Source organism: Microcebus murinus, chromosome 2 (assembly GCF_040939455.1).
Source record: "Microcebus murinus isolate Inina chromosome 2, M.murinus_Inina_mat1.0, whole genome shotgun sequence".
NCBI lineage: Eukaryota > Metazoa > Chordata > Mammalia > Primates > Cheirogaleidae > Microcebus > Microcebus murinus.
Window position 1 is genome coordinate 122,506,374 of NC_134105.1, and position 27,316 is coordinate 122,533,689.

The following is a 27,316-nucleotide window of genomic DNA, read 5'->3' on the forward strand; positions in this document are numbered from 1 at the left end:
GATATGCACAGCACCTGTGCCGGTGCAAACTGAGTATGTGAACAAGGTAAGGTTGCCACTGCCGTATGTTCCTACGACAAAGAATGGCTTGGTTCTTTCCAGATGTTCTGCACCAGAAGAGCTCCCTTCAGTAAGATCCTCATCCCAATCCCTTCTTGCCAAAAAGCTCTGAATCCCTTTGTGCCCTATGAAAATGTTTTATATCCTTCATGCATCATCTTTATGCACAAAGCTTTACCCTTTGTGAGTAGATGTCTTGCTTCTCTCCAGAACCTTCTATTTGTCCTCTAGCATTTATCTTCTTCCTGTTGGCCTCAAGGCTTCACCTCCGTATTGCTGACCCTAAGACCCTAAGTAAGTTTATAACTCACTAATCCTTAACTTAGTAGCTATAGATATAGCTGTAGACATCTCTCCCCCCCCCCCCTTTCTCAGTCTCTCAATCTCTATTTCATTCATTTGCTCTTTAGGAGCCTTAAGCTGTTTTCTATTTTCCCTCCTTCCTCTCCTTGCTCTCTTTCCCTTATTCATTGCATGGAATCCTAAATTATGCACTTTGCATTTGGCGTGTTTTATTCTGTCAGTTTGTGGAACATCTGCTTTTGCATGTCCTCTCTGCATACCAAATGACCCCCAGGAAAAATGATATCTTCACTGGTTCCAGCCTTGCCCCTTCCACCTCTTCTACAGGCCAGGCTAAAGCCTGCAGTGTAATCTGTGCTTAGAAAGGGTCCCGTCCAGCCAGCTGCGCTTCAGGGTGAATCTGAGTAGATAGGTCGCAGGGCAGCTACATTTTAGGCTGCATCTTCAACAGCAGGACTGAGGCTTGTCCCCTTGGAACGGGGCGCATCCCTGGGGAGGTGGAAGGATGCCCGCGGTGGCACTCACCCTGGGAGACGGCAGCATGGCTGAGTCTGAGGTGGTACATCACAGAGCGGACCTTCCAGCGCTGCAGGACGGGGTACCCGGACACCTCGCTGAAGTTCACCATCCCTGGGGCCAGAGGAGACGTAGGCTCAGTGAGTCGGATTGTTCCGCATCCCAGATGAAAAATGTGACCTGACTTGATTATGTCCGGTTGTAATTGGGGTTGTGATTGTAAGAAAGTGATAAATTGTTCCTTGATGGAGAGGATTTCTGAAGTCGTAGTAACAACAGCTATCATTTACTAAGCCCTTACCTGTTTCAGGCATTTTGTTAAGCACTTTGCAAATGTTAAGCCATTTGATCCTTGTGGGATAGGTGTTACTATCTGAATTTTACAAATGAGAAAACTGAGGCTCAGAGAGGGTCCTTATATAAGGTCCCTCAGATAACAGGTAAGCCCGAACGGGGTTCCGGATGTTTCAGAGGCTGGGCCGGAGTTCTTATTCACTCTACCATAATATCCCTATAGCAAATTTACATGAAACTCCAGGCTTACTGTAATACACTAGATTTTCACTCTCTTTAATGGTTGCAGCAATTGACTCAGATCACATACCTGATAACATTGATTTTTCTGTCTCATTTAACTGATTTGTGTTTGGTATTTAGGTTTTAATTACTCTGAGGCTGATAATGCTTATTTCTCTTTTACCAGAAGGGACAGTGTCAGGGTGACTAACTCATTAAGGGACAAGGATGGACACATATTGAGTGCCATCTATGTGCCAGGCATTGCTACAGGAACTTATAGTCCCCCTTTTATCAATGGAAAAACTGAGGATCTGAGAAATTAAGTTAGTTGTCCAAGGTCACTCTCAATAAACACATCTTTGGAGCTTCTTAGAGAGGTTATTAATGGGCTGTTCTTCTTTGAGCACCTCAGAGAAAGAATGTCACCCTATTTTAATTCTAGCCATTACTATAAATATAAAATGCTAGAGAAACAAAATAATTAGGCCACAGGAAATAAAAAAATCACCTTGCTAAGTTTAGAAAACCAATTTTAGTTTCATTTCTATGCCTAATGTTTGCTATATGTGTAAGTTATAGGAATATATATGCACACATTTGCATATGTGTATACATTTGTATACACACATATGTATATATAGTAAACATATATATATATATACTCTATAGAGAGACTATGTACATGCGTATGCAAATATAATGGCAATAATGCATATATAGTGAATTATCCTGCCATTTGACCCATGCTTCCTTCAGGCTAAATCAACTAATTCAATACCTAAACTGGATGAAGAGTAGGCAGGATTAATTAGCTGCTTGTCAACCTTGATCAAATTAGCTGAGTAATTACCAAATTTCCATTCCTGTGTGAATCATATGGGAATAATTATTGGTAAGGCAAAAAGAAAAAAAGGTCAGGAAAGGTGCTTAGTGAATCAATTGCTTAAATTTTATCTTAGGCAAAGATAAGTTACCTGAAACTAAGAGAAGGTTTCCAGCACTATGAGTTTCAAATGTTCTTCTTTTAGGGCATTAAGCGTCATGACCATCAGCAGTCATACTGCTACATGTTTTGGGTTTTAACCTTTATGTTAACTTCAAAAGCATATCGGTGAAATTCTCACTTCACAAGTGTAAGCCCTCGTGCACACACCACAGAGGCGCGTCATTAGAGCACAGCGTGTGGCACGGAGAGTCCACACAGCACGCACTCGCGAGCTACGGCAACTCGTCAGCTTTGCTGTCACTTTCAAAAGCCTATTCATAAAAAATAAAAGCAAGCCCACTGAATAACAATTTTTCAACTTATTAGTAATCACTGTCTTTAATTGAATTGTTTCCTAGTAGAAAAAGAAACAGGCAACCTGAGTTCCAAGCTGGCTATATTGCTGCAGTCAGCAGTTTCAGAATGGTATTTTATACCCACAACTTTTTGTTGTCACAACCTGAGTATCCTCTCTGGCTACCTGGCTAGCGGATCTCTCGGTTCCAACTGGTTTCATCTGTAAAGTAAGAGGCTTAGTGAAGATGATCTCTTGCTTCCTTTTCAATTCTGTGATTCCCACCAGTTGTGTGAATCTGGGCTAGCAACTCATTTGTTTCCGTTTTCACATCTGAAAAATGGGGATAGTAGTAGTCACCCTATCTATTTTACAGGTAGTTCATGAGAACTAAATTCGATTATGGGCACGAAAATACTTTGAGAAAAGATAAAGCACCATGCACATGACTGGCCTCCTTAATGCCGCTCTCCTCCTCCTTACCCTCCCTCATCTCCCCAGCTGTGCAAGCCTAGCATCTCATCGCTGGTGCTTTTGTTACAACATCCAAGCTTTTGTCCAGGACAACAGAGGGAAGATATGTGGGGTGAATGTGGGGTGCGGTGGAGGGGTTGGTAGGGTGACAGTGCCCTACATCCACCCAAGAAGAGCCAAACAGCTGAACCCCACTGCTTAACTGCAGGACAGCTCTGCTGTGTGCATTTATGCTACACCACAGCCAGGCAAACAGTTACATAACTGCTAATGTTTGGAAAGGCGTTTTCTGTGCTCGCTTACGGATAATATTTCCATTAGCTAAACGAAAGGGATGTTTTAAACTATATGTTTTCTAGCTGAGTCACAGAATTCTTTCTCAGTGTGCCCTTGACATACAGTCAGGCTTAGTTTTTATTTTTTTATTTTATTTTAATATTATTTTGGGACATATGTCTGCTGAATGACTCTTTTTTTAAAAACAAAATATCTCACTATGTTTTCTTGAGAGACAACATTATTTTTTTCCTACCTGTGATTGAGAAAAGAATGACTGAACAGACTTCATGTGCAATCTCCAAAGACAGAGAAGGAAGGAAGGAAGGAAGGAAGGAAGGAAGGAAGGAAGGAAGGAAGGAAGGAAGGGAGGAAAGAAGGAAGGAAGGAAGGAAAGAAAACTAGTTTTCTCTTGTTATTTTATTTTAAATGTCAGAGGGATATATAGTTTATTTCCCCAAAGTTCTAAAGCCAAGAGCCCATTCCCTTTGAATAAACTTGAAGTTCCAAAGAGCCCAGAGTTCTAAATCTTCACATAGATTTAATGACTATAGCACCCAACAGGCCTATAGCTACAGCCAGCAGCCTACACTACCTCCTTAGTCCATCTCTGAACTCCCTCTTTTTCTCAATTAAAAGACTGAATATACAAATTGACAATGGCCAGACCACATACAAAAACAGAACTCTGACCCATAATCTGCAGCAACCAGCTCAAGAAACTAACATATTTTCTATAATAACCAGTCCAGGAAGCCAAACCGTTATTTACGAGTCAAACTTGTAGGAAGTCAGACACTGTCTCTAACAAACAGCCCAAGAAGCCAAACAATAACCCCTATACCAACTGGCCCCCAAGGACTTGATTAATAGCTAACAACTGCTCTGATTTTTGTCCCCACTTCCCACGCAGGTCCAACCAGACAAGGCAAACTATGCACCCTAAACACCCACACTGGGGCCACTTCCACAGCTGCCCCGGCCGGCAGCCTCGACACGGACACACTTGAAGCCTCCTCTTCTTTCACAATAAGCCCTTCCCCTGCCCTGCCTGCCTTTGAGTCTCTGCCAGAGCACAAGTAATGGCTGCCAAAGCAAGCTCTGAATGAATAGCGTTTGCCTGTTCTCATGTGGTTGGTCTTTATTTATTTCCACACAACTTACAGTGTTCCAGAAAGGCCGATGGAGCTCAAAGTCCTTAAATGATCTGTTGATGGAGACGGAAGCCATCAGCAAGATGAGATACGTAGACCAGTACTTTCCAGGGCGTTCTTCAAACTAACAATTCTGCACCATGGAGACAGGTGTCACACATGAAAAGGGTTCTCTGGTTAAATAGATCTGGGAGTTGCTGGCTTAAATAAGGTGACAGGGATTTCTTTACTGTAGGGCTTCTTGCAAGCTTTCCTGACGCTAAGGTGCTGTGCTGCTGATTGCTGAGAGAAGGATACGACATAGAGTCTGCCCAGGAGCATTTGAAGACAGGACTCATTTATGAATGGAGCCCTGGTTTTTCATTTTAAAAACCAACAAACAAAAAAACATGCTTGGAAACGCTGATACAGAAAATTCTGAAGATCACTTGAGCTCTAAAGTCCTCTAAGCTTGTAGGTTTATGGGGATTATGACCTATAATATTATATTAGAATATAGTGTGGCATGATATAAGATTTACTGTATAACTCTCAGGAAAGAGACAATTAAAATGTTGCCGGACCTAGAGTTAATATGGAAAAAGTTTGGTCAACAGGCTCTTTAATTGATTCTTCTACTTATGTTGGGCTTTAAAACAAGCCCAATCCTTGCTTATGTCAGAGAAAATACACGCTCTTGGCCTAACTGGTACCACTTCTTAACCAAAATAGGTTAAAAACAAGGGGTAGGTAGAAAAGTAGCCAGGCCAAGAATTCCCTCTACGCCTTTAGGAATATTAGACGTCACCGCTCAGGACCATGAACAAAGAAAGTGCCCCATCTGGATACGCTTCTGTTCCTTCTGCCTCCTGTAAGCCACACTGAGAGAGGTCCGTGTGCACAGGCGGGAAAGAAGTTTCTGTTGTGGATGAGGATCAAGTTTGGATTTCTTTATTACTCTCAAAGATGTACAGGAAAACACATGTTTTTCTGATGTTTCTCAGATCCATCTACCTACTTGTCCCCAAAAGCTTCAAGTAGCCTCTGGAACTCCTCTGGGTACCCTCCTAGCCTGGTAACCAAAATAAAATCTCCTCCTTCACAATAAGTTACAAAGTCCGAGATAGATGTCCTGGGCTTTTGAACAGAGCCAAGCAGTTTAGTGCTGGTGTGGAACTCTCCTATTGGGATGTGCCACTCACACGGCCTTCAGAAGGCGGTTCACACACATGGGGAGTGTGTCTGAGCAAACCTTGTGGGAACAAGGAAACTGAGTCCCTAATGCGGATATGTAAGCTGTAGGGACATGTCCAGAGGATGCAGGTTGCATTTTCATTTCTTCAGCTGTGTGTGTGTGTGTGTGTGTGTGTGTGTGTGGTATTTTATAGGACAACTTATTTTTAAGAGATTTATTGCTGGTCCAGAATATATTTTATTGTTTTCTCTCTAGTTCTTTCTTTTCCTAAGGGGAAGATACTGTTTGGTAGTTTTCATACAATTTTCTTTCTTTCTCAGAATATTTATTTATTTAACAAACATAGATCCCACTGTGTCAAGAACTGTTCTAAAACTTTACAAATATTAATTGATTTATTCCTCATATTAATCCTAGGAGGAAGGTGGTATTATAATACCCATTTCTCACAGAGAAGTTAAGTAACTTGTCCAGATCACACGGCCAGTGAGGAACTGAGCCTGGCTGCCAGGCCCCAGAGCCGAGGCTGCTACTAAGTATGCCACATCCCCTCAGACAGACTCACTTCAATGTTTTTAACATAAACCTAATTCTGGAAAAGGCCTACCCTTAGCTCAATCCATTCTTTAGAAGAGACAGGAAAGAGGAGAGGGAGGTGTGCATAGGGAGGCATAGAATGAATGGGGAGAGGAGTAATGGAGAAATAAGCAAAGCGAACCATGGAACTGAGCTCATGTCTAGTCATCTAGCAAGTGATGCAAATCTCAATTATCTCCTCTCAATGTCCATGGGGCACCTTCAAGTCTCTTCCTCGGCCCAGGAAGCATTAACTGGGGGTCTCCAGGGGTGCAAAGAAGCAAACCCTGAGGCCCCTGCCTCTTTCAACCAAGTGCGCCTTTGTTCTGTGAGCCCAGAGGAAGAAGGCCGCTGGGCTCCCAGCAGCGTTGTGGTCGGGCGTCATTATCCCCAACTTACGCGGGCCCACGAGGCCCAGAGAGACCATGTGCAGCACAGCTAGAAGTAGCAGAGTCAAATCCCAGGTGGTGGGACAACAACACTCTCTCATTTTTGATTCCCTCACACTGGTCCACAAGTATTGCCAGGAAACCAATAACAGTGATGATGGGTTAGGTGACAGTAGCAAGCTAGCTTCTCTCTCTGCCTCTGAGACCTGATCACTTCCTCTAATCCCACCCAGGGCTCTGAACATCTACTGACGTTATTTGTTTTCAAAGCAAATTGTGAAACCAAGGAAGAAAGATATTATTACTACCATTTTGCAGGTGATTATACAATAACGTTGGCAATTTTAGTGTCACTGTTCGGTTTTATGGCTGAGCTTTTATTGTGTATCAAGGAAATCACTGTTTTTGAAACCAAAATACGTGAGGTCAAGAGTCTTGATCTTATGAAGCCACAGGGCGCTGTGGTTTTTCCTGGTTTAGTAAGGACAGGAAGGCACACTCACCAGTCAGGTAGTCGGGGTCGGGGGTGGGCTCCGAGATCTCCTCCAGGCACTGGTTCTCCAGCGGGACGGTGGCCACCACGAGACCATCTGGCAGTTGCTGGTCTAAACCACGAGCAAAGTTGTTTTGCCTAGAAATGGGGAAGACCTTCATTTCTGAGTGTTCAGGTGAACCCCATGTGTTGGTGGGCAATCTATATTTCAACCCACAGTGTAAAAACTCTTTCTGCACCCAAAATTTTCCCTTACCTTGAACCCCATTTGGTATACATGTCAAAAGTAAGACACATGGATGTGGGCGGTTGGGTGAGGGCTGGGGGACATGAGAAACAAACCGGCTGAGAAGGTTTACTGAAAGGGTAGCAAACGCTCTTCCCTCCCTCACATCCCAGGCCCTCTCTTGACAAGATCTGGACACACTGTCTCATTTCTAGACTATGGTGAAGGTTACAGCCGCCACCACCACGAGATTCTTTGCAACACTTGTCTTGCCTTTGGCAAACAAATACCTAGGCTAAAAGGCAAAATATTAGTAAAGTGTCCTGTCTGCAATGGGAAAAGCAACCGACTCCAAGAACTGTCTTGGAAATTTACAATTAGTTTGCTCATAAAAGTCTAGGCCCAGGTTGCTTGCTATCAACTGCTGGTCCACATCATAACACTGATATCATCATCTTCATCATCTTATCATCATTATCATCATCATCATCATCATCTCCTGGAAGTATTTTCCAATGGGTTGTGAAAAAGATGTACTCAAATAGTCTAAAGTAGAACAGGGACAGGTGTCAAATAGGGAATCAGGTAGAAATATTCTAAATCAATGGTTTGGAACATTTTGTTCTTAGGAACCCTTTACACTCTTAAAAATAACTGAAGGCCCCAAGTAGCTTTATCATATTTGTATAATAAGGTTCCAATTATATCTATCAATATTTATTGTATTAGAAATTAAAACAAAAATTTAAAACATGTGTTAGTTCATTTTAAATTAATGATAATAAATCCAGTCAATATTAACATATTTTATGACAAATGAGAGGAGTGGCATTACCTACATGTTTGTGCAAAGTTTTAAAATGCCTGACTTAAAGCAGCTGGATTCTCACTTCTGAATTCAATTTATTGAACTATATTGTTTGGATTAATGTATGTAAAAAAAAAATCCAGTTTTTCTGTAGCTGGAAAATGCGGACCTTGAATACGCCACACCCTAAGAGTTTCAAAGGCCTTCAGAGATCCTTAGATCCCACTCTGAGTACTGCTATCTAGACTGACTCACATCTTGATTCTTCCATTCAGAGGGAAATGGAACGTGAGTGTTTTGGCGTGGCTTCCATGCAAAATCTTGCCGTCCCTCCCTGGGCAAAGTAAAACCTCACTTAACATTTTACTGTTCGCCCAGGAAAAGCCTGGGTCTTGGATTCTGGAAGAAGGAATATAGACTTGGAGAAGTCCATGGGTGAGAACATCATCTATCCCTTTAGGCATATCACATTTACCTTGCTTCAAGAGACAAAACTTTGTGCTGAGTGTAAAGCTCTTTAGAGAAGAGATCCACCAACAGACCTGAATAATCAGTTCTATGCACATGAAGTTTACCTGAATGTTCCTTTCAGCACCTGTCCAGCAGCCACTTCCTTGGAATGGTTGTTGTAACCAAAGAACATCTCCCCGAAGAGGGTCTGGTTCATGGGAAGCTCCCTGCTTTCCCCACAGTCACCTCCCTCCGGGCAGGTCTCCGTGATGAGTTGGCAAGAGCGTCCGTCCATACCCAGCTTGTAATCCTCAATGCACCTAACACGGTGGACAGCTCAAGATAAGAAGGTATTTCATCAGTGCGCTGTGCAGACACGTCAACCCAGTCAATTGGGAAGAAAGGCCTTTGAGAGACTGTTCAATGACCAAAGACTGGGAATATTCCAATTTGATTTTGACCCCTTTATAACTTGGTTTCTTAAGCCTGTAAACTGAGGCTTTTTCTGTCAGGTGATGTATCAAATCTCTCACCTTTTCTTTGCATGTAAGTGCTTTCAGAATTTCAGAATGCCCTCTCCTCTAATAATTATGATTTCCAAAATAGGTCAGGGTAAGACTCACTGAAGATAAGCTCATAAATGAGTTAACACACTTCAATCCAAGATGTGCTGGAGCCTTCTCACCAACCGTCTATACAGACAGACCCTGCATTTGTTTGGAGGGTAATTAGGCAGCAAAAGGAATGACACTGTTCTTAGGAAATTAATAACTTTCTAATCTGGTCCTGTGACAAGTCAACTAAGAAATTAGAAAGATCTATCATCTCCTGGCTGCATTCTGTTTGAGTGTATCCAAATGCAAGGCCAATGCACAGCCCCTCCATTCGGACAGAGCAGCCTTCCTGACCTGAAGCGACCTAGGCACACAGTGTGGACGCCATGTGCACCATTACCCAGCGGCTGCCTCCCTGGCACCCTCCCACTGCGCATGCACAGTGGCTCTGAGGGAAAAGCAATACTAACGTTGGTGAATATTGGTCAGTGACTCGTAAGTCATTGATCGGACCTTATTTGTAGTTATAATGAACTACTTTATAAAGAACTACTTTGATAAAGCTGCCATTGAAAAAGAATATTGATTTAATTTGGGTCTCTCCTTAAAAATATACCAGATTTAGAATTTAAATATGCTCATGATATTAAAGTGCATCATTTAATACTATCTACAGTAATTTTTAAAATAAAATAAGGATCTCTGTCCTATATAGAGGTTCAAATGATCCTGGTTTTCAGTGGTAAGAAGCGATATTGTAATAGCAATGACTCTGCTCTTTACTGGGTAACCTTGGACCAGTTGATTAACCTCGCTGAGCTTCAGTTTCCAAAACTGTAAAAAGGGTAAAAAAGTAGCTGTTACACTGGGTTGCTGAGAAGATGAATTGAGATACCGAATGCAAAGAATGTATGCAGTGCCTAATACATAGCTAGTAATCTTGAATGTGTTATTAGCAGTAGTAGTAGACATGCAAATAAGGCCCCCTTTCATGCAACTTTAACTGCTTGTTTTCCTGTTGACCATGTGAACAGACATGAGCAGAACTTTTTAATTATAAGTGCATGTGATTTGGTCTTTATGTAAGAACCTCAAATCAAGGACTTCTTTGGCAGGCTATACACAGCACCCCGCCTAGTGGTAAGCACACAAGTGTGTCTAATTCCCAGGCAAAAGATGTGGCTTGAGACCCACAGAGGCTTCTACAGCACCAGCTGAGGTCTGGGAAAGACAGCGAGGTGGCTCCTTCCTTGAGCCACAACACAGTTTCTTGGAAGAATTTTAAAGCTGGCTGGTTCCCTCTCAGTCCCCTGAACACCTCGACAACTTCCGGCCCCCTGCCCTGTCCCTCACTTTCCTGGCTGTGTGTGCCCCTGCAAACTCCTTTGAGGGGAGGTTCCGGGCGAGTATCTGTCGCTGCTCCCATGCCTGGCATCCCACTCTGGCTCTCTGAGCAAAGCAGGTGCTCAAATATATGCTTATCAAATCAATAAGGGTATGGAACTGGCTGAGTTGACCTCTATCAATTGAAGTGGGTCAGCCCTAATGATAACATGATAGAGAACGTTAAAATTTAGAGCAAACTTCCATTTATGGAATGGAATTTTACAAGAAACTGAGTATGAAAATTTCTCAATTACAAAGAAATAAAATAAAATGAAATGAAATACAATAAAATAACATTACAACTCCACTGAATAATCTTTTCATGATTATTCAGCAGGCACTGCCTTTTAGCAACAAGCCAGCATAGTTTTATTACTATAAACATTGATTTCTATTGCAAGCCTATTAGACTGTGAGAGCCTTGAGGGCAAGGACTGCACATCAGAACACTCATCTTTGCAGCTTGGTGACCAGCACATTTTATGGCATAAACTAAGCACGGTCCCTGACAAGCAGGAAGAGGGGGAGAGAATGGGGGGAGAGAAGGGGGAGGGCAGAAAGGGAGGCAGGAAGGGGGAGTGAGGGAGGAAAGGGAGGGCAGGACAGACCAGCACACCACGGGCATAAAGGAATGGGCTAAATCCTTACTTACTTTATAAATATAGCACAAAAATGTTTTTAAATATAATTCCAGTCAGTGATGTGAATTCAAATTTTGAGAGAACTGCAGAACTTTCAAAAAATCAGACAACGCCGAAATTCTAGTCCTAATCCTCCTATTTTCCCCCAGTCTTGAGGGAGTCACTTCGCCTCACTGTGCATCCGTTTTCTCCCCTGTAAAACGGGGAGCGGGGCCCACCCTGTTCCCTGGCAGAGCCATCCTGAGGACAGATGAAAGGAGGGTGCAGAGCCCGTCCACGTAGCGGGCTCCTTGCACGGAGGGCCTGTGCCATAGGAGGCTGCTGCACGAGAGCTGGGAGTTGGGGTGCAGAACTTAAACAAGTTTCCGCTTCTCCAAAGACTGCCCCACTGCTCTGAGACTTGATTAGTGTTGCATAATCTTTTCTAAGTTTTAGAACGCGGAAACCTTTTGTCACAACACACCTGATTAATATAGCTCCACAAAACACAATTTGGAAAATTCTGGTTTAAGCAGGGAATGAGTTAAGTAAACTGTGTGGCTTATTTCCGCCTGCAGGTGAATCCCGGGCTCAGCTTCCCTCTAGGATAGGGGCTGGGCTGGACCGTCCCGGGCTCCTCCCAGCCGACTCCTGGAGGGCTCTTTCCTCAGAGCCCACGCGGGCCCAGGGGGCCGTGGCCTGCGGAGGCGACTCACCCGCAGAACATGAGGATGTTGTAGAGCGCGGGCTCGTCGGGGAACGGCGACACCTGCTGCAGGCACAGCTGCTCGCAGCCGCCGTTGAAGCCGTCGGAGCAGTCCACGCCCACGTGGCGGTCGTAGCAGCCGGAGCTGTCCTTCATGGGGCTGAGTCCCGACGGGCACTGGTACAAGCAGAAACATCGCACAGGGACTGAGTTCTCTGGGAACCGAGTGTCATCGCTGACACCGACCCTAACGCTCAGCCTCCACACCGCCAGCGCTGGCGAGCGAGCCGCTAGACTCCCTTTAAAAGCAAGTGACCTTTTTTGACATCTTGCTCCTTCTCTCTGGGCACAAATCACAAACATTTGCATTAAAGCCACGTCCTGCAACAAGGCTGGGAGGGCAGCGCGGCGGGCAGAGCCGAGGCGTGCGGCCTCCCGATTGGGCTCCGGCCGGCACGGGTGGAAGCCACCGCCGGAACTGAGGCGCATCGGCAGACTCCTCTGGGCTAGGGGAGGCAGTGCGGCTGTTTGGCCTTAGAACTGAGAGGACTTTTTAAGCGTTCAAAGCACTTTGTCAACATTCGCACCAAACGGCAGTGCCAGAGTGGGCCGAGCAGGGATGCCAGCCCGCGGGTACATGGACTTTCTCGGCGACTTGGAGAGCGGCCGGGCCACTCTCGCCACAGCTGCACTGTCGCCTTCCTGCGTCCCGGAGGCCCTTGGAAGACACACAGACAAGAGCACCTGCTGCGCGCGCCGCAGGTGCTGCACCTGGCGTGGGCTAGACACTCTTCATGTGAAAGCCTGAGCTTCTCAGCGCTGCCTTGCCCTCAGTAAACTCCCCAGGAACGACAGCAACGAGAAACTCTAGGAGATGCCCGGCCGTGCGCAAGGCAAGGGGGACTGGTGAGCAACGCGGTGCTTGCGCAGTGCCGTGGCGGGCCGGGCCCTGGTCTAACTCCGTCTGTGCCTTGTGTAACCCTCAGACATGCCTAGGAGCTAAGCAGTGCGATCATCCTCGTTTTACACATGAGGAAACTGAGGCACAGAGAGTTTAAACACTCCTGAGTCACACGGCTGCTCCGGCAGGACCACGCCTGGCACGCTGGCAGGCTGGCTATCGTTGGCTCACCAGGCTCCCCCAGCAGTCACCGTTCACTGAGCACGTGCTAGGAGCTGGGCACTGTGCTCAGTGCTTTAAGTTTCTTGTCTCACAACACCCTGTACTATCCCTATTTAGAGATAAGGAAACCATTAACATTGTCCATGTATGCATAAACTCCTTGCTGCAACTGGGTTCCATTTAAAAGCCGATGGATGACTTTTTCTTCTTATTATTTTGTTGCCATCCTTCCCTTCTGCCTGTGCAAGGGATTCTGCACATTTGATTAGAGCTGCTCCCTTCTAGCATGCTAGAAGGGAGCAAGTAAGTTGCCCAGGGTCAAGCAGCTAGAACGTGGCAGAGCTGGGGTTCTGTCTAGATCTGACTCCAATGCCACCAAGGCTGTTAATGACTGTGCTATACTATACCTTCGGCTAGCTAACACACTCCTCCAAAATCAAAACCAAACACAAACAAAACTTTCAAATCTCAGTGGAATGCAACATGAAACATTTCCTCCCCTGCTGCCTGGCTTGCTCTTCCCCTGTGCTGGCAAGCACCTTGGCCCAGTAGCCCAGAGCTGCCACAGGCGTGCCTCTGAACCCCACCTCTCCTCCTTCCCCCTTTCCCAGGCAAGATCACAGCAGGACATGCACTGTTTGCTACCACTAATTCTGCAATTTCCGAAACAAATGGCCCCCTATGGGCCTGCCAGGCTTCTGTGAAAGCAGCTCGAGTGCTGGAAGGTGACAGCAGTTAAAGAAGTTTCCAGGGCCTGGCCCATGCTGGGAAAACCCAGATATTCCAGATGATGGTAAACAAACAAATGAGGCAGCTGAGAACTGCACCCCATGTTTTGTCAGCCCCCGACCCATCAAATGCCATGGCCACCCAGCTGTTAGGCCAGATGTGCCACCATAAGGGAGCTGGCTTCAGCACTGTGTGGCTGCCCAGGCGTGGCTGGGGCATCAACACACAGAAAACCAAAAGTTTGATTGGAATTACATGGGCTGCACTGGTTGCCATGAGTTGAGTTTTGTTGTTGTTCTTATTATTATTACTATTTCCTTCTGTAAAGCTTGCTAGAAGCCATCAAGCAGATAAAGCCAGTCCTCTTACTGTCCCCACCCCAGGGGGTGGTTCCACCTACTACACCAGCTATCCATTTCAGGCTGGGACTCTCCATGTTCCCAACCACCTGCTTTTTTTTTTTTTTTTCAGAACGCTCCTTCAAGCATGCCTTTTTTTTTGAGACTGAGTCTCACTCTCTTGCCTGGGCTAGAGTGCCATGGCGTCAGCCTAGTTCACAGCAACCTCAAACTCCTGGGCTCAAGCAATCCTGCCTCAGCCTCCCAAATAGCTGGGACTACAGGCATGTGCCACCGTGCCCGGCTAATTTTTTTCTATTTTTAGTTGTTTGGCTAATTTCTTTCTATTTTTAGTAGAGACAAGGTCTTGCTCTTACGCAGGCTGGTCTCAAACTCCTGAGCTCAAGCAATCCTCCCACGTTGGCCTTCCAGAGTGCTAGGATTACAGGTGTGAGCCACCGCACCTGGCCCAAGCATGACTTTTGACAAAGACTTCACCAAAAGAAACATGAGTAGGCTTTGTTCCAGAATTCCAAAATCTTGCCTGGCCCTAATGTCTAGATGACCATTGCTATCCCAAATTGGACTACCTAAAATTCACCCTCCCTTAGAAGATTTGGAGAAAAGACAGTTAGCTGCCTTGTCCAAGTTGAATTTTATTTTTCTTACCAGTAAAGCTAAAAAAAATAACAGCTATGAAGAATTAAGCAATTCTTTGTGCAGGACAGTCTACATATATTATCTTCAATCCCAACAACACAAGAATACTTTATCTTTCCCATTTTACAGATGAGCAAAATTAGACTCAGAAAGACCAAGTAACTTGTTCAGTGTCACAGTGGTGGAAAATGGCAGCGTCAGACTTTGGGCCTAGATCGGCCCTTTCAGTTGTGTGTGTTCCTGCCATTCTGCCATGCTGCTTCTCAAGGGCCATACACCCTGTACTCATTGGAATCCTTAAAGGAATAAAGTCAGTGTGTCGGCTAGGTAAAGCAATCCTGCAGACTTGTTTGTTTGATTGTTTTAAGCAATTCCCAGAGTATATTCTGGGGTCAATTATGGATTTGAAGATTCAGCTTAGCATTTCCTCTCTCTCTCTCTCTCTCTCTGTCTCCTTTTATGAACACACAAAACATTACAAGTGCAAATATTTTAGAATGGAACACTGCAAATTGTCCAGAGTGATGACCTTGAAGGCAAGACAAGATCCTCAATCACCGAAAAGGATGCAATTATCTTTACTGCACTCTAACTTACTTGGGCTGCAATTCAGAGTAAAACATTTTAGAAAGACTTCCAGAAATAAAAGGCTAAAACCAAAAATAGAGTTTTCTTCTTTTAACCCTTAGCAACCAGAACACCCATTCTCCAATGAGTTAATCAATCAAGTATTGTATGGTATGCCTTTTATTGTTTTTTGTCTGACTCTTCCTTCTATTATATTGACATCATGGGTTCCCTCAAAATCTATATCTAAATATAAAGAAACCACAGTCTCTGCACCATGCCACTCCTCCTAGAAGTCTTTTCAGCCAGAGCCCAGTTGTCAGGAAGAAATCCTGCCTCCAGGAGAAGCTTTCCCTTTCTGTTTGCAAGGGCTGTGTGTTCTTCTCTCCTGGGTGTGGACAATCCTTCCACTTGTTCCTTGAAAGAGAACTGCTTGCTCAGGAGAGAGCACCAAGGCCATATGTGACCCTTCTTTGCAGAGGTTACATGGAGCAGTCCCAGGGACTTTATAAACTACAGGCTTAAGAAGAAAACTCCATTTATTACAGCAACAACTCTCCCCCATCAAGAAGGCCTAATAAATGAGCTCATATTTCAGTGACCCCTAAAATACACAAGGTTAATCATCTTTCATGAGATATTCGCAGCTTCTTGACTTATTACTGGTCTCAGGCATAATTTGCTAATGAGATTAAAATTATTTTTCCCATTCGACTCCTTTTTTTTGTCATCCTTCCCCTCTCTTTCCTACCAATGGTTTTTAGTTGATTAATTGCTCAGGAGGCTAATCAAATCTCGCTAAGTCAGAGATGCACAGACCTCAGTTCCCGACTATGAAACGGACCCTCTGTTGGCAGCCGGACAGGAATACTGGACTCAGGAGCATATTCGGGGCCCTGGGAGAAGAGGGACAAACGCTTGCTGCTGAGCCTGCCTCGCTTTACCTGGATGGTTCACAAGTCACACAACTGTAATTCCTACTTGGAATAGGTTCTCTTTTCCTAGATGGCAATCTTATTCCTTTCACAAAAATGATTTCCAAACTGTCTGGTGGGCTCTGACATGCAGGCCCGAGCCATTCAGGACGGCTTCTCCCAGGGGAAGAGTCTGATGGAGTTAATTTTATAGTTCAGGCTGTGAGAGCTTCCTGCCCACATTTCTCTGGAAGCCTCCGAGGCATACTCTTCTGCTTACTGTCCTACAGAGGGAAAGAGCGATGGTCGTGTGTGATGGCCTCCACACATCTGTGCTCCAGTAGAGGTGAAATGACACATTTCACGGGAGACCGCTGTGGGCAGCGTGTGGAGGGAAGGGCGGTGGGGTCATTGGACGATTTGAAGCTCATCAGAGCATAATGCCCCAGCAAGGAAGAGCTTGTGTTCAGTACACGAGGAAGCAGACAGCGACCTCTCCCCGCTCCATGGCACAGCCCCTCACCTAAGGACATTCAGGCATCTTATAGAGCAATAGAGCATAGGCTTTCTTGCAAGTGTGTGTGTGTGTGCATCATATTGGAAATCATTTTCAAAGTTTCAAACACAATTTTATGGTAAGGCTCAACAGGTAGGCTTGATAAGAATGAAGATGCCCTGGCTCAAGCTCCCAGCAAGTTTGCAGTCCTGCCTGCCAAGTCTGCTCCAAGCCCCACTGCCATCCCCCATGGAGGGTTGGTTCCCCCAAAGATATCCACGACACAATCCTAGACACTTGTGAACATGTCACCTCACGTGGCAAAAGGGACTTGCAGATGTAACTATGTTAAGGACCTTGAAATGGGGAGACTATCTTGGATGATGTAGGTGGGCCCAATGTAATCACAAGAGTCCCTTAAAAGTGGAAGAGGGAGGTATCATTGGCGAGAGAGGAGATGTGCCACAAAAATTATCAAAAAAATGCACTGTTGCTGGCTTTAAAAGTGGAGGGATGGGGTTATGAGCCAAGAAACTTAGGGGTGCTCTAGAATCTGGAAGATGCTAGGGAAGGGATTTTCTCTAGAGCTTCCAGAAGGCCATGCAGCCCTGGTGACACTTTGGTTTGAGCACAGTGAGGCCCATGTCAGATTCTCATCTACAGAGTTGCGAGATAATGAATTTGTGTACCTTTAAGCCACTAAGTTTACGGCACTTTGTTACAGCAGCAGTAAGATAATGCCCACCCTGGAAGGGCCCATGAGGCTCTACGGAACAGGGGGCCGCTGCTCTTGCGCTTCACGGGGGAGGGGCACAGCTCCCACCCTGCACATGAGGACAACCAGCAGATCTGGTCACCAGCAGTGAGGGGCTGGCCTCTGCTCTGGGAACCCTCCTGGGGTTTCTGCAATCCCCAGCTGTTGGAGAGTGGTGTGGTTTGGAGCAGTGTGACTGGGGTTTGTACAGGTCTGTGCCTTTCACGGAGATTTGTTTCCTGTCCTCAGAGACTATAGAAACAACAGGGTAATTAACTGGGTGGCAATTAACCCTGTGGGAGTCCATGCATAACTGAGAAACCTGCTTCCTAGAGAGAATGAAGGTTGAGCAGTGATGGGGACTGAACATGAATCCCACCTGTCTGGTTAGAATTATCAGGAAAATATACAGGTACATGCTGTGCCTCTGCCCACATCTCTGCCCCCTTCCCAGGTTCCTTAAGGGCCAGCGTGTTCTAGCTTCTCATCTTTTTCTCCTTTCATAAAAATATACCTACCTTGGGAAGCCTTTCAGTTCAGCACCAAGAAGACTGGGTGTGATGGTTTATGTGGAGAGGAGAAGGGCAGGCCAGTTCTTAAACTGCAGCCAGTGCAGCTGACGCCTTTGTCCCTGGTCCACTTCCAGATGACAAAGGACCACTCTGCTAATAGACCAGGGCTTTGGGACAGTCCTAAAGCCCACGGGAGTCAGGTCAGGCTCAAAGTTCCATCTCTGGTCTTCTCAGTAGGGTGACAGGGTCACGATGGGACGCTTCCCCTCTCACCGATCGTCCTCCTGCCCCAGGGATCACATGCTCCACAGCCAATGGGAAGCAGTACATCGAGCGTGTCTGCCAATCCGCCTGCCGCCTCCCTCTCCGGGAGCCACGTGGACCAGTGACTTCAAAGTATTATGCTAATGCCAAGTATTGGTATAATTGGGTGACTTTCTGCAGTGGCTCCAATTCTAAAATGCAGCAGCCTTATTGCAAATGCATATTCATCAGAACTATTCTTGCTAGCTCTGTCTCACAGATCACAGTGTTAAAAGTACAAAAATCCATCAGCACAGCTATATGCCAAGCAAAAGGGGCTAGGATCACCAACAGAAGGCATCTGTCAGGCAGGCCCTGCGGGGCTCAGGAAGGGCAGAGAAGTGGCAAGAGAGGGAGTCTATCCTGTGCGTGTGCGTGTGGATGTGTGCACACATTAAAGCTCACATGGGGGCGGTTCACACACATGTGCACAGTGTGTCGGGACTTAGAATGAGCCAGAGAGCAATGGGAAACGAAAGGTTGGAATCTGGATGAAGAAATGAAGACTGAATAGTTTTTTTTTAGAAAGTGCCTCAGCTGGGAGCTCCATTAGGCAGTGAAATTGTCTCCTGAGAAACCCAGCTGGGAGCTCCGGGCTTCAGACACATGAGTGTGGACCAGCCAAGGGGAGGGGAGCCCCGGGGACATCAGCTTACCTGCTGGCCACCGTTGGAAGGCGTGGCCTAAAAGAGCATCTTTCTGTGTTCTCCTGATTGTTCCCTCTGTTCTTCTTGCCCCTCTTCCTGCCTACTCCTCAGCTCCCTCTCTCTTTCCCTTTTCTCATCCTCACTTTCTCTCCCTTCTCGGAGGGAGCCGGCCCCTGTCGACTGCTGCCTACCTGGTGAAGGCTCGGGGAGGCTCGGGCCGGGACAGCTGCACCTGGCCGCAGGCACACGCACCGTCTTTGACCAAGAACAGCTCCCTGAACAGAACGGGGCTCTGGGATGGGGAGCAGGGAGGTAAAAGGGGTGCTGGCCCGCCTCCTCACAGCTGCCCCTGCCCTGGGTGCCCTCACCCAGCCGGCCGTCAGGCTGGGAGGCGTGAGGGGACACCGCGCCCTGCCCAGAGCGGGCAGCTCCTGGCCCTCCTGCTCCCGCCGCACACCGATCACCTCCCTCTTCTCCGCTCTCCCTTTGCCTGGCCTCCCTGCGTCCTTCTCTGTCCCATTCCCTCTCCTCTCTGGAGGACTGCATCACTCTGCCCTTTAGAGAAGGGAGGGCTGGAAAGAGACAGCAGCGAGAGGGCGCGAGAGGCATGCGCGTTCCTGCCTCCATCGCCCGCCACAGCGGCCTCAGCCGCGGCCCACGTCTCAGCCCACCCCCGCGCCCTCTCGCGCCTTAATAGCATCGCGTGTTTGAAACAGAGCCGATAGCAAAGTAGAAGACCCACCTTTGGAGGAGCAGGCGCTTACTGCTGTGGCCACAAAGGGAACCCATTTATTCTTAGTTTTCTCTATCATTCCTGCGATAACTTACTTTTTTCATCACTCTGGTTCTAGGTAGGTTTCTCCTACAATTTCCTGTCACATTTCGCATCAATGTCATGCTAATAAGCAACTAATTAGTTCTCAGTTCTCATCAACTGTCTTGCAAGACTGGAAAGAAAGAATCATGCTATGTCATTCATGAAACTTCCCTTGAATACTTATGGTACCTATAGTAGGTGCTCTGCATACTGGTGATGAGCTCCTCATCTCTATCAGGAGAAAAGCCTTAGTTTACACTAGATGGTGCTCAAGCGAGGATCAGGCACACCGTGGTCTACACACCTGCATTGTGTCTCTCCCTGCGCCTTCCCTCCCATCCCCCAAGCTGACCAGCCAGGCAGGGCAGACCTACCACGCAACCAGTGGAGTCCAGCTTGCGATCTGAAATGCAGCGGAAATTCTTACTGCAGCCCCCGTTATCTTTGCTGCAGTCCCGCACGGGCCCAAAGGAATCTAAGAGAACCTCCAGGCTGTCGAAAGAGGATGAAGTCATCAGCTCTTCTCTGTGGGAGAAACAGTAAGAGGCAGGGAGAAGTCAAGGGGCTTCCAGAAGCAGCAGGTAGAGTTACATTCCACTCTCCTATCTGGTCACCTGGATCGTGTCTCACGCTCTCTGATAAAAATTGAAGATCAACCAGACTCCAAGGCTTGAACTAACAAATCATGGGCATTCTTCATATCTGGGAAGTGAGCCAAGACTGTAATGCCCAGTCAAAGAAGAGGTCCAAACGTGGGCAAAGAAATTAACATTATATTGCTTGTAAGTCCTTAGGGTATGTGGGAAGTGCTTACAAACCCTAATTTTATGTCTTCTTCCAGTGAATGAGCCTTGGGGTGTGCAATATTCACCCAAATGAAGAGCAGACCCTGGCACCACATGTGGGGAATTTGAAAGCCACCTGCCAGTTTCTCCCTTTAGCTTGCATGATTCCCTTCCCAGCACTTGGAACCTTCGGGTCATTTCTTGCTCTGCCTCTGGAGCCCACTGCAGGCCTTGGCACTGAAGCCGGACTCACCTGACTGCCCCAGACTCACCTGACTTCCACAGCGTCCTCCATCACGGTCATGTCCGTCTTGCACTTTGCTGATGGATTGATGGCCAGCTCTGCTGGCGGGATCACGAAGCTCTTGCTGAGGGGCAACCACATGCCCTCCCCAAGGGTGTAGGTGAATCTGCAGGGACACCAGCACCAGTGGTCAGGACTGGGGGCAACCGCCTGCCAGGGGCCTGGCCTTCTGCCCCCAGCTGCGTCCGCCCCCGCCAGCAGTCCTCTTCGGAGAGGGGCTGACTGGCATGTTACGGATGTGATGACTGAGTCCCAAGAAGGCAGAGCAGCCAACCTTGCTCACGTGGCCAGACAGCTGGAGAACTGATATGCCGCCCGCTCACGCGCTGTTAGAAGTGGTTTTGATCAAGTCAGAAAAAGCAAGCTTCAGCTTTCTTCAGATTTGAAGCTGGGCTTCCCCTGTCTTGAGTCAGATATAATTGGAGGCATTTTAATTGAAGAGAGACGCCAGCCTCCCACTGTCCCCATCCCACGCTGCAGACCACAGTGGCAGCGATGGCATCTCTTTGTGCCTGGAGGAACCCTAACAAGGAAAAGAAAAGAAAAAAGCTCCGCTTCTTCTGGCTTCTGTGTGATGGGAGCAAAAGCGACTGAAGCCAGGAGCCCCAGCGAGGAGAGAAGCGGGAGGAGCATAAACAAAACAGGCCCGGGTTTATTCTCTGCACCCCACCCCACCCTTAGCCAAGGCGCTAACCCTTGGGACACAGGGAGGATTTTTTTAAAAATTCTTATAACAAGGGCTAAAACTAATAAAAGAATCAATCAACATTTCAAGGGAGAGCTTAAGAAAACCATGAGAGATTATTTGTTTATTTATTCATTCATTTCATTTCAAAGGCATTCAAATGCTCTGTGTTCATAGTCAAAAATAATCTTGGGACAAAAGCCAGTGTGGGTGGGTTATCAGGAGGTTGGCAGTCTGGCACCCCTCTTTCCTGACGCAAGGAAGGAACGCAGGAAGGATGCTCGCAATTAAAGGGAACCAGGCCCTGGCCCCATTAGCATGCTGGCCACAGCCGCTCGTTCAGAGTCCTGCTTCCTTCCCTTCCCTGACCCACACACCCCTCCAACCGCCTCAGGTTGCCTGCGGTGCTAGGAAACCACACTGATGACTGGAGACCTTTTATTTTAAAAACTGCAGCCCTCTCCAGACTGCTGGCCACAGAGCAGACCCGGTGAGCGGGCTCATGAATCGAAGGGCAGCCAAGCCGCACGGTTTCCACCCACCACCTGAAAGACAGCCTCGGGACGAGAGCAGCTGGAAAGGGGGTCACGTGCCAGCCTAGTGCAGGGGAGTCCAGGGGCAGAGCCATTGGTAAGGCGAAAGTGACCAGGGTTTGGGAGATTTCTCTCCCATTTCCCACCTGACTCCTGGTCCTCAGCTTCTCTGACCTGTTGGGTGAAGTCCTGCAAGAAGCAGCATTGATCTGTCAGAGACCCTGCTTGCTTTCAAAGAGGCGCTTGAATCTCCCACCCCCGGGGGCACAAGGCAGCAGGTCCTGCAGGGAGGGGCCTGCACCAGGGAAGGAAAGCCCATTCCTCCCGGGACAAAAGAAGACAGACTGCCGCTTCATTCTTCTGTGAGGTGGTTGGAAAATGAAGGCATGACAGCCCCTTCTCTCTGTCTCTCTCTGTCTCTGTCTCTCTGTCTCTGTCTCTCTCTCTCTCTCTCTCACACACACACACACACACACACACACACTTACTTCATCTAGTAAGACTAAGAAGCCCATTCGGGGGCAATGACTGCCTCAAGGTGCCTGGAATATGGGACTTAAGGATGAATGTGGGTTGAAGGAAACAACCTCCAGGACTTTGTATGGTTTCACTTTGCATTTCTTAGTGGACATTCTTGAGATGGGAACACTGTAATAGGCAGGCCATGTGTGCATGTGTGTGGGAAGAACAACTGCTCTTAATGTTGTTTCAGAGAGAACATCTACATGTTTGAATGGTACCAAGGAGAAGCCAGTTTATTGGATGTAGGAATGAGTTTTTGTTTTCTATTTTAGTTTTAAAATTACAATTTTCACATTGATGCAGAGCAACAAATCCATGACCTGTAGTTTATAATTTATGTAACAGGTTTTAGGCAGCTGTCGGCAGTTCTAGCACATTTCTGATGTCTAATTTTTCTTTTGGAAGAGGAGGCTCCATGCCCATCCATCTACCAGTCTTCCCTTCTTTTTGTGCATTCAGTAATATCCCTAAGGGAAAAGCACGCCACATCTCCCCCAGCTTAAACTGCCAGGCACCCGCGCCTCAGGACAGAGGTCCGCCCCCACAGAGGCGAGCCCCTCGCCCCGCATCCGCCGCTTTCACCAAACCCTGCTTCTCACTCAGTGCTCCGACAACGCGACTGGCCGTAGTTCATGAAGTTGTCCTGATTTTCTCACCTCTTTGCTTTTGCTCCTAAATATTCCTTCTGTCTGGATTTTCTTCCCTTTTTTCTTTGCCTGACTACTCGTTTTAAGATGTAGTTAAGGCCCTATCCCTTCCAGAAAGCCCCCCCCCTTCATTCTCAACCCTCAGGCCGAGCAAGAGACTGTCCTCTGCACACCCAACACAAAGTCCCTTGCTGCTCCCGAGATACTGCATTGTACCTGGTGAACCCACCACCCCTTATGAGAATGTGCACTCTTGGATAGCAGAAGACAGCCCTTTGTCATCCTCGTATCCCCACTTCTGACACAACTTCTGGCCCAGGGAGATTGCTCAATAAATAAATTGACTGATTAATAAGCAGATGTTGCTGGGTTCTGTAGTTTGCACAAGATGTCGGAGGCTGCAATCTCAATGTTCAGATTGAAAGATGGAAGCTGTGGTCTAGATTATCCCTCATAGAGAGCAGGACATGGGTTGCCTCTGGGTTTAAACGGATTTAAAAGTCAACATGGATCTGGGTTTGACATTGTGAGGAACTTCCTAAGTGCACAGCAGCTCCTGGGACACTGCACTGGACCAAGTGAATAAGAAAAGCAGTGTCTGGTAGGGTCAAGGTGAATCCCTGTAGAGGAAGTAAAGTGAGGTGTGGGTGAGACTAACCCTTACTGAGAACTGTCAAAGGGCCAGGCGCTCTGCAGAGCTGCCCCCTTTGTTCCTACGTCAGCCTTTGAGGTTGCTCATTTGGCCCCATTTTACCAACCAACTTGTCAACTACTATTTTAAGAACATTAGAAGCCTCCCCAAGCTCACCCTTCAATAAATGGGAAAATTGGGATTGGACTGATTTTCAGGTACGGATCACAGCAGCTTTTGAGCCCATGCTAGCTCAGGCCTCTGAAATTCTGAAGTTTTCTTTCATCTGCAAAATCTACTGAGTAACTCCAAAATCCAAATATAGACAAACTGTCAGAGAAAAGCTGTGTCCTAAAATCTCATCTGTCCCTCATTCATGCAGATTTGGCAGGAACAACTACAAAAAGCCACCCAAGAGAAGCTGGGCGAGTGTCTGGAGCGCTTTCCCAACTGGGCCTTCTCTGTGGCAGCTGGTGGTGACCAGTGCAGTTGACGGCTCAGCTGTGCACTGGGCCTGCACACGGCCCTACTGAACTGGAGCTTGAAATTTCCGTTCAGAAGTAAACACTCGCCAGAGACGCTGGAGAGAGTAAGCCTGTGCTGCAGGCATGGCTTGGCATGAAACAGAACGTGGGAAACATATACAGCTCTTGCCCTGACCTCTCTGCTCTTTTCCAGAGCAGGCCATCCCAGGAAGGCAGGCACCCACTCGGGAGGAAGGTGTCTGAGGGGTGACAGGTGGGAGCTGATCGCTTCTGCCACAGTCTGGTGGGATGAAGTGGTCCTAGCCACCGTGGAAAGGACTTCTCAGACACGAAAATGGGTTTGGTGAGAAGATTCAGTCAGGAGGTTTGGGATCCTCTCGGACCCTCTGAGTCTAGCTTGGACCACTCCCAAGTTATTTGGGATTGCCAACCACCAAGTTTAGTGGGAGCATCAAGGTCTTTTCCTAGTCTGGGTTCATGAGTTCAAGTCCTTAGGAAATACCTGAAAAGATCATCTACAGATATCTATCCAAGGCCTACAGTATTCACAATTGTACGTTAGATATTAAATATTTAAATCTATATAGAATACTATTTGTTCTCTCAAAAAGACAACCATTTCATTGGAAACAAATAGACAATTTAAAAATAAGTAAAAATTAAAATAATTGACATGTAAATATTATAGTCATTACGTTATAGAAACTTGGAGGAGGAAACGTCATGGCAGACTGCCGCAGTGGATTGGAGAAGCTTTAGAGCAGTGTCTTTCAGTTCTGCCTACAGAGTAGAATCCCCATGGCGCTTTTAGAAAACACTCATGCCCTGGCTGCACCTCCCAGAACTTTCGTATTAGTTGGTTTGTGCTGGGTAAGATCACTGGTCATTTTTAAAGCACACTGGTGCGTATAGAGGGCCAGGGTTGGAGACTGCTTTCTAGTCGAGACTGTAAATTCGTGAAGTCAGGGCCTATCTTGGTCATAGTTGTTTGGTCATATCCATAGCATCTAAAACAGTGCCTTGCCATAGTAGGTGCTCAGTAGATGTTGGCTTTGGTTGAGACTCGGTCTGGTCCATGAAAACAGGTAGTATTTATATTAAGAGGAGAACGTGAATTCTTGCTATAGGAAAGGGTTTGAGCAAATGTGCAGCGTGGAGGATACTCAGGTTATATGGGACAATGGATCAGTTAGAAGACAGACTCAACTGAGAATGGAAGCTTCCGCAGGAGAAGAGCAGCTTATTTAAAGGGAGTTGTATGCTGGCATTCAGTGGTGGAAAGGCTTGAATGTCAGGATTTAAACTTTATTCCATAGTCTAGGAAAATATGTGGCGGCTTGGAATTCACTGGGACACTAAATCATGACTAAGCAGAGTAGTAAGTAAATAGCTAATTATAGTCACTGAACAGGCCATAGAATTTTCCAGAGTGGCCATTTGTAGGTGGTTTACTCAGATTCCAGAGTAGTTTCAATTAAAGTTCCTAGTACCTAAAATAAGCAGATCATGACCCATTGCTTGCAGTTGAGAGACTAGTTTGTTGCCATGTTAGGGACCAGAATTGTAATGACTTACTGACTAACCCATTGGCTCCTGAGATAGTTAATCTCATGAGTCGAACCACACAACTGGTCCCTCTACAGTGCTTGGATATCACATCCAGTTGGCACCCAGTAAATGTGGGGAAATATGGCGCCTGGAAACACAGTTTTTGTGCAGGTTCTATTTTAATAGACATTTCATTAAGGCCCTGGGTTTTCAAAGTGTAAGTTTCTGACTTTTAGGGAACAGGGAAATTATCTACGTTAGTCAGCCAAATTCCATCAGGCTTCTGATTTGTCTGATCTGCCTTATTTTTATCATCCTATGAAGGTTCTGGAAGACCAGGAGCAGGAAACCGGGAGAAAAAGTCAGCCAAATGATAAATCATTATTGGGAAGTTTTAACATCCAAGTCACAGACTAAGGACTGTGGCTGACATCTCTTGCAGCACAAATCCTCAAAAGCACCCTGCAGCCGGTGCCATTAATGTGACCCGGCCTGCCCCAGGAGAGACACTCAGGAAAGAAAAGGGGAAGGGAAGGCCCTCAGAGGACGTGGTTCTGTAAATCTACACTAGCTAGGAGCATGCCTTAGGACAACACTGCGGTGGCCAAGCCGAGTCCATCCCAAGCTACCAGGAGGAGCAGCAGAACCTCTGCAGAAAAGTGAACTCTAGAAGGCAAATGCAGGAGCAAAAATTCATACCTAGTCCAGGAGTGGATGACAAGGGGGTCTGGAATGGGGCTTGAGATGGCGGCAGCGAATATGTGAGACTCAGCAAACCCTATGGGTCCAGTGAAAAGGAACCAAGTCTTCCATTTGCTTCCAGCTGCTCACCATTTCTCTGACAAAGGCATCCAGTAGCTGAATTCATCCTTTGCCATCAGCACATGAAGGACCTCTCGCTTCCTCTACTAGAGGGCTTGCTTGCTCATGGAGGCAGATGCCTTCACATCCATACTGCCAGGCCAAGCACAGTCTCCGGCACTTAGTAGATACTCAGCAAATGTATGGTAAGCGCAGGACAGATTGACAAAATGAATGGGTGATAAGATATTAGTTTGGAAATAAGTTGTGCTCTAGCTAAGACCTAGTGTGAATTCAGCTTTGTGAAAATCCAATAGTTCATGACTGGCACTCAAATTCTTCCTCTGCTTGTGGGCCTTTCTAACATATGCTATTTCCAAGTATGTAAGTAGAAATCTGGGAGGAACTAGAAGCATCCAATTTGATCAGGAGAATAGTAGATTTAAAAAAACAGTAATAATGAGGTAGAGTTTAGAGAAGGAGAAAGCTAGGCAGGAGAGATTCATATTGAGCAACCTAAGACTCCAAGAGGAAGGTGCAAATTAGATGCA

The 27,316-nt window shown here is 46.6% G+C and overlaps 1 protein-coding gene across 2 annotated transcripts in view; it reads right to left on the reverse strand.

Annotated features, from left to right (window-relative positions):
• ASTN1 (astrotactin 1) overlaps positions 1 to 27,316 on the reverse strand; it is a 315,886-nt gene that overhangs the window by 76,930 nt on the left and 211,640 nt on the right. Inside the window, exons 10-15 of one of the 2 annotated variants that reach the window (XM_012765031.3) lie at positions 20,882 to 21,019; positions 20,199 to 20,316; positions 11,975 to 12,141; positions 8,824 to 9,018; positions 7,225 to 7,352; positions 889 to 993 (exon numbers count right to left, since the gene is read on the reverse strand). In XM_012765031.3, the coding sequence (XP_012620485.2) occupies positions 889 to 993; positions 7,225 to 7,352; positions 8,824 to 9,018; positions 11,975 to 12,141; positions 20,199 to 20,316; positions 20,882 to 21,019 (851 nt within the window). Of the gene's footprint in view, positions 1 to 888; positions 994 to 7,224; positions 7,353 to 8,823; positions 9,019 to 11,974; positions 12,142 to 20,198; positions 20,350 to 20,881; positions 21,020 to 27,316 lie in introns of both variants that reach the window. The other variant, XM_012765030.3, reaches the window with a different exon arrangement.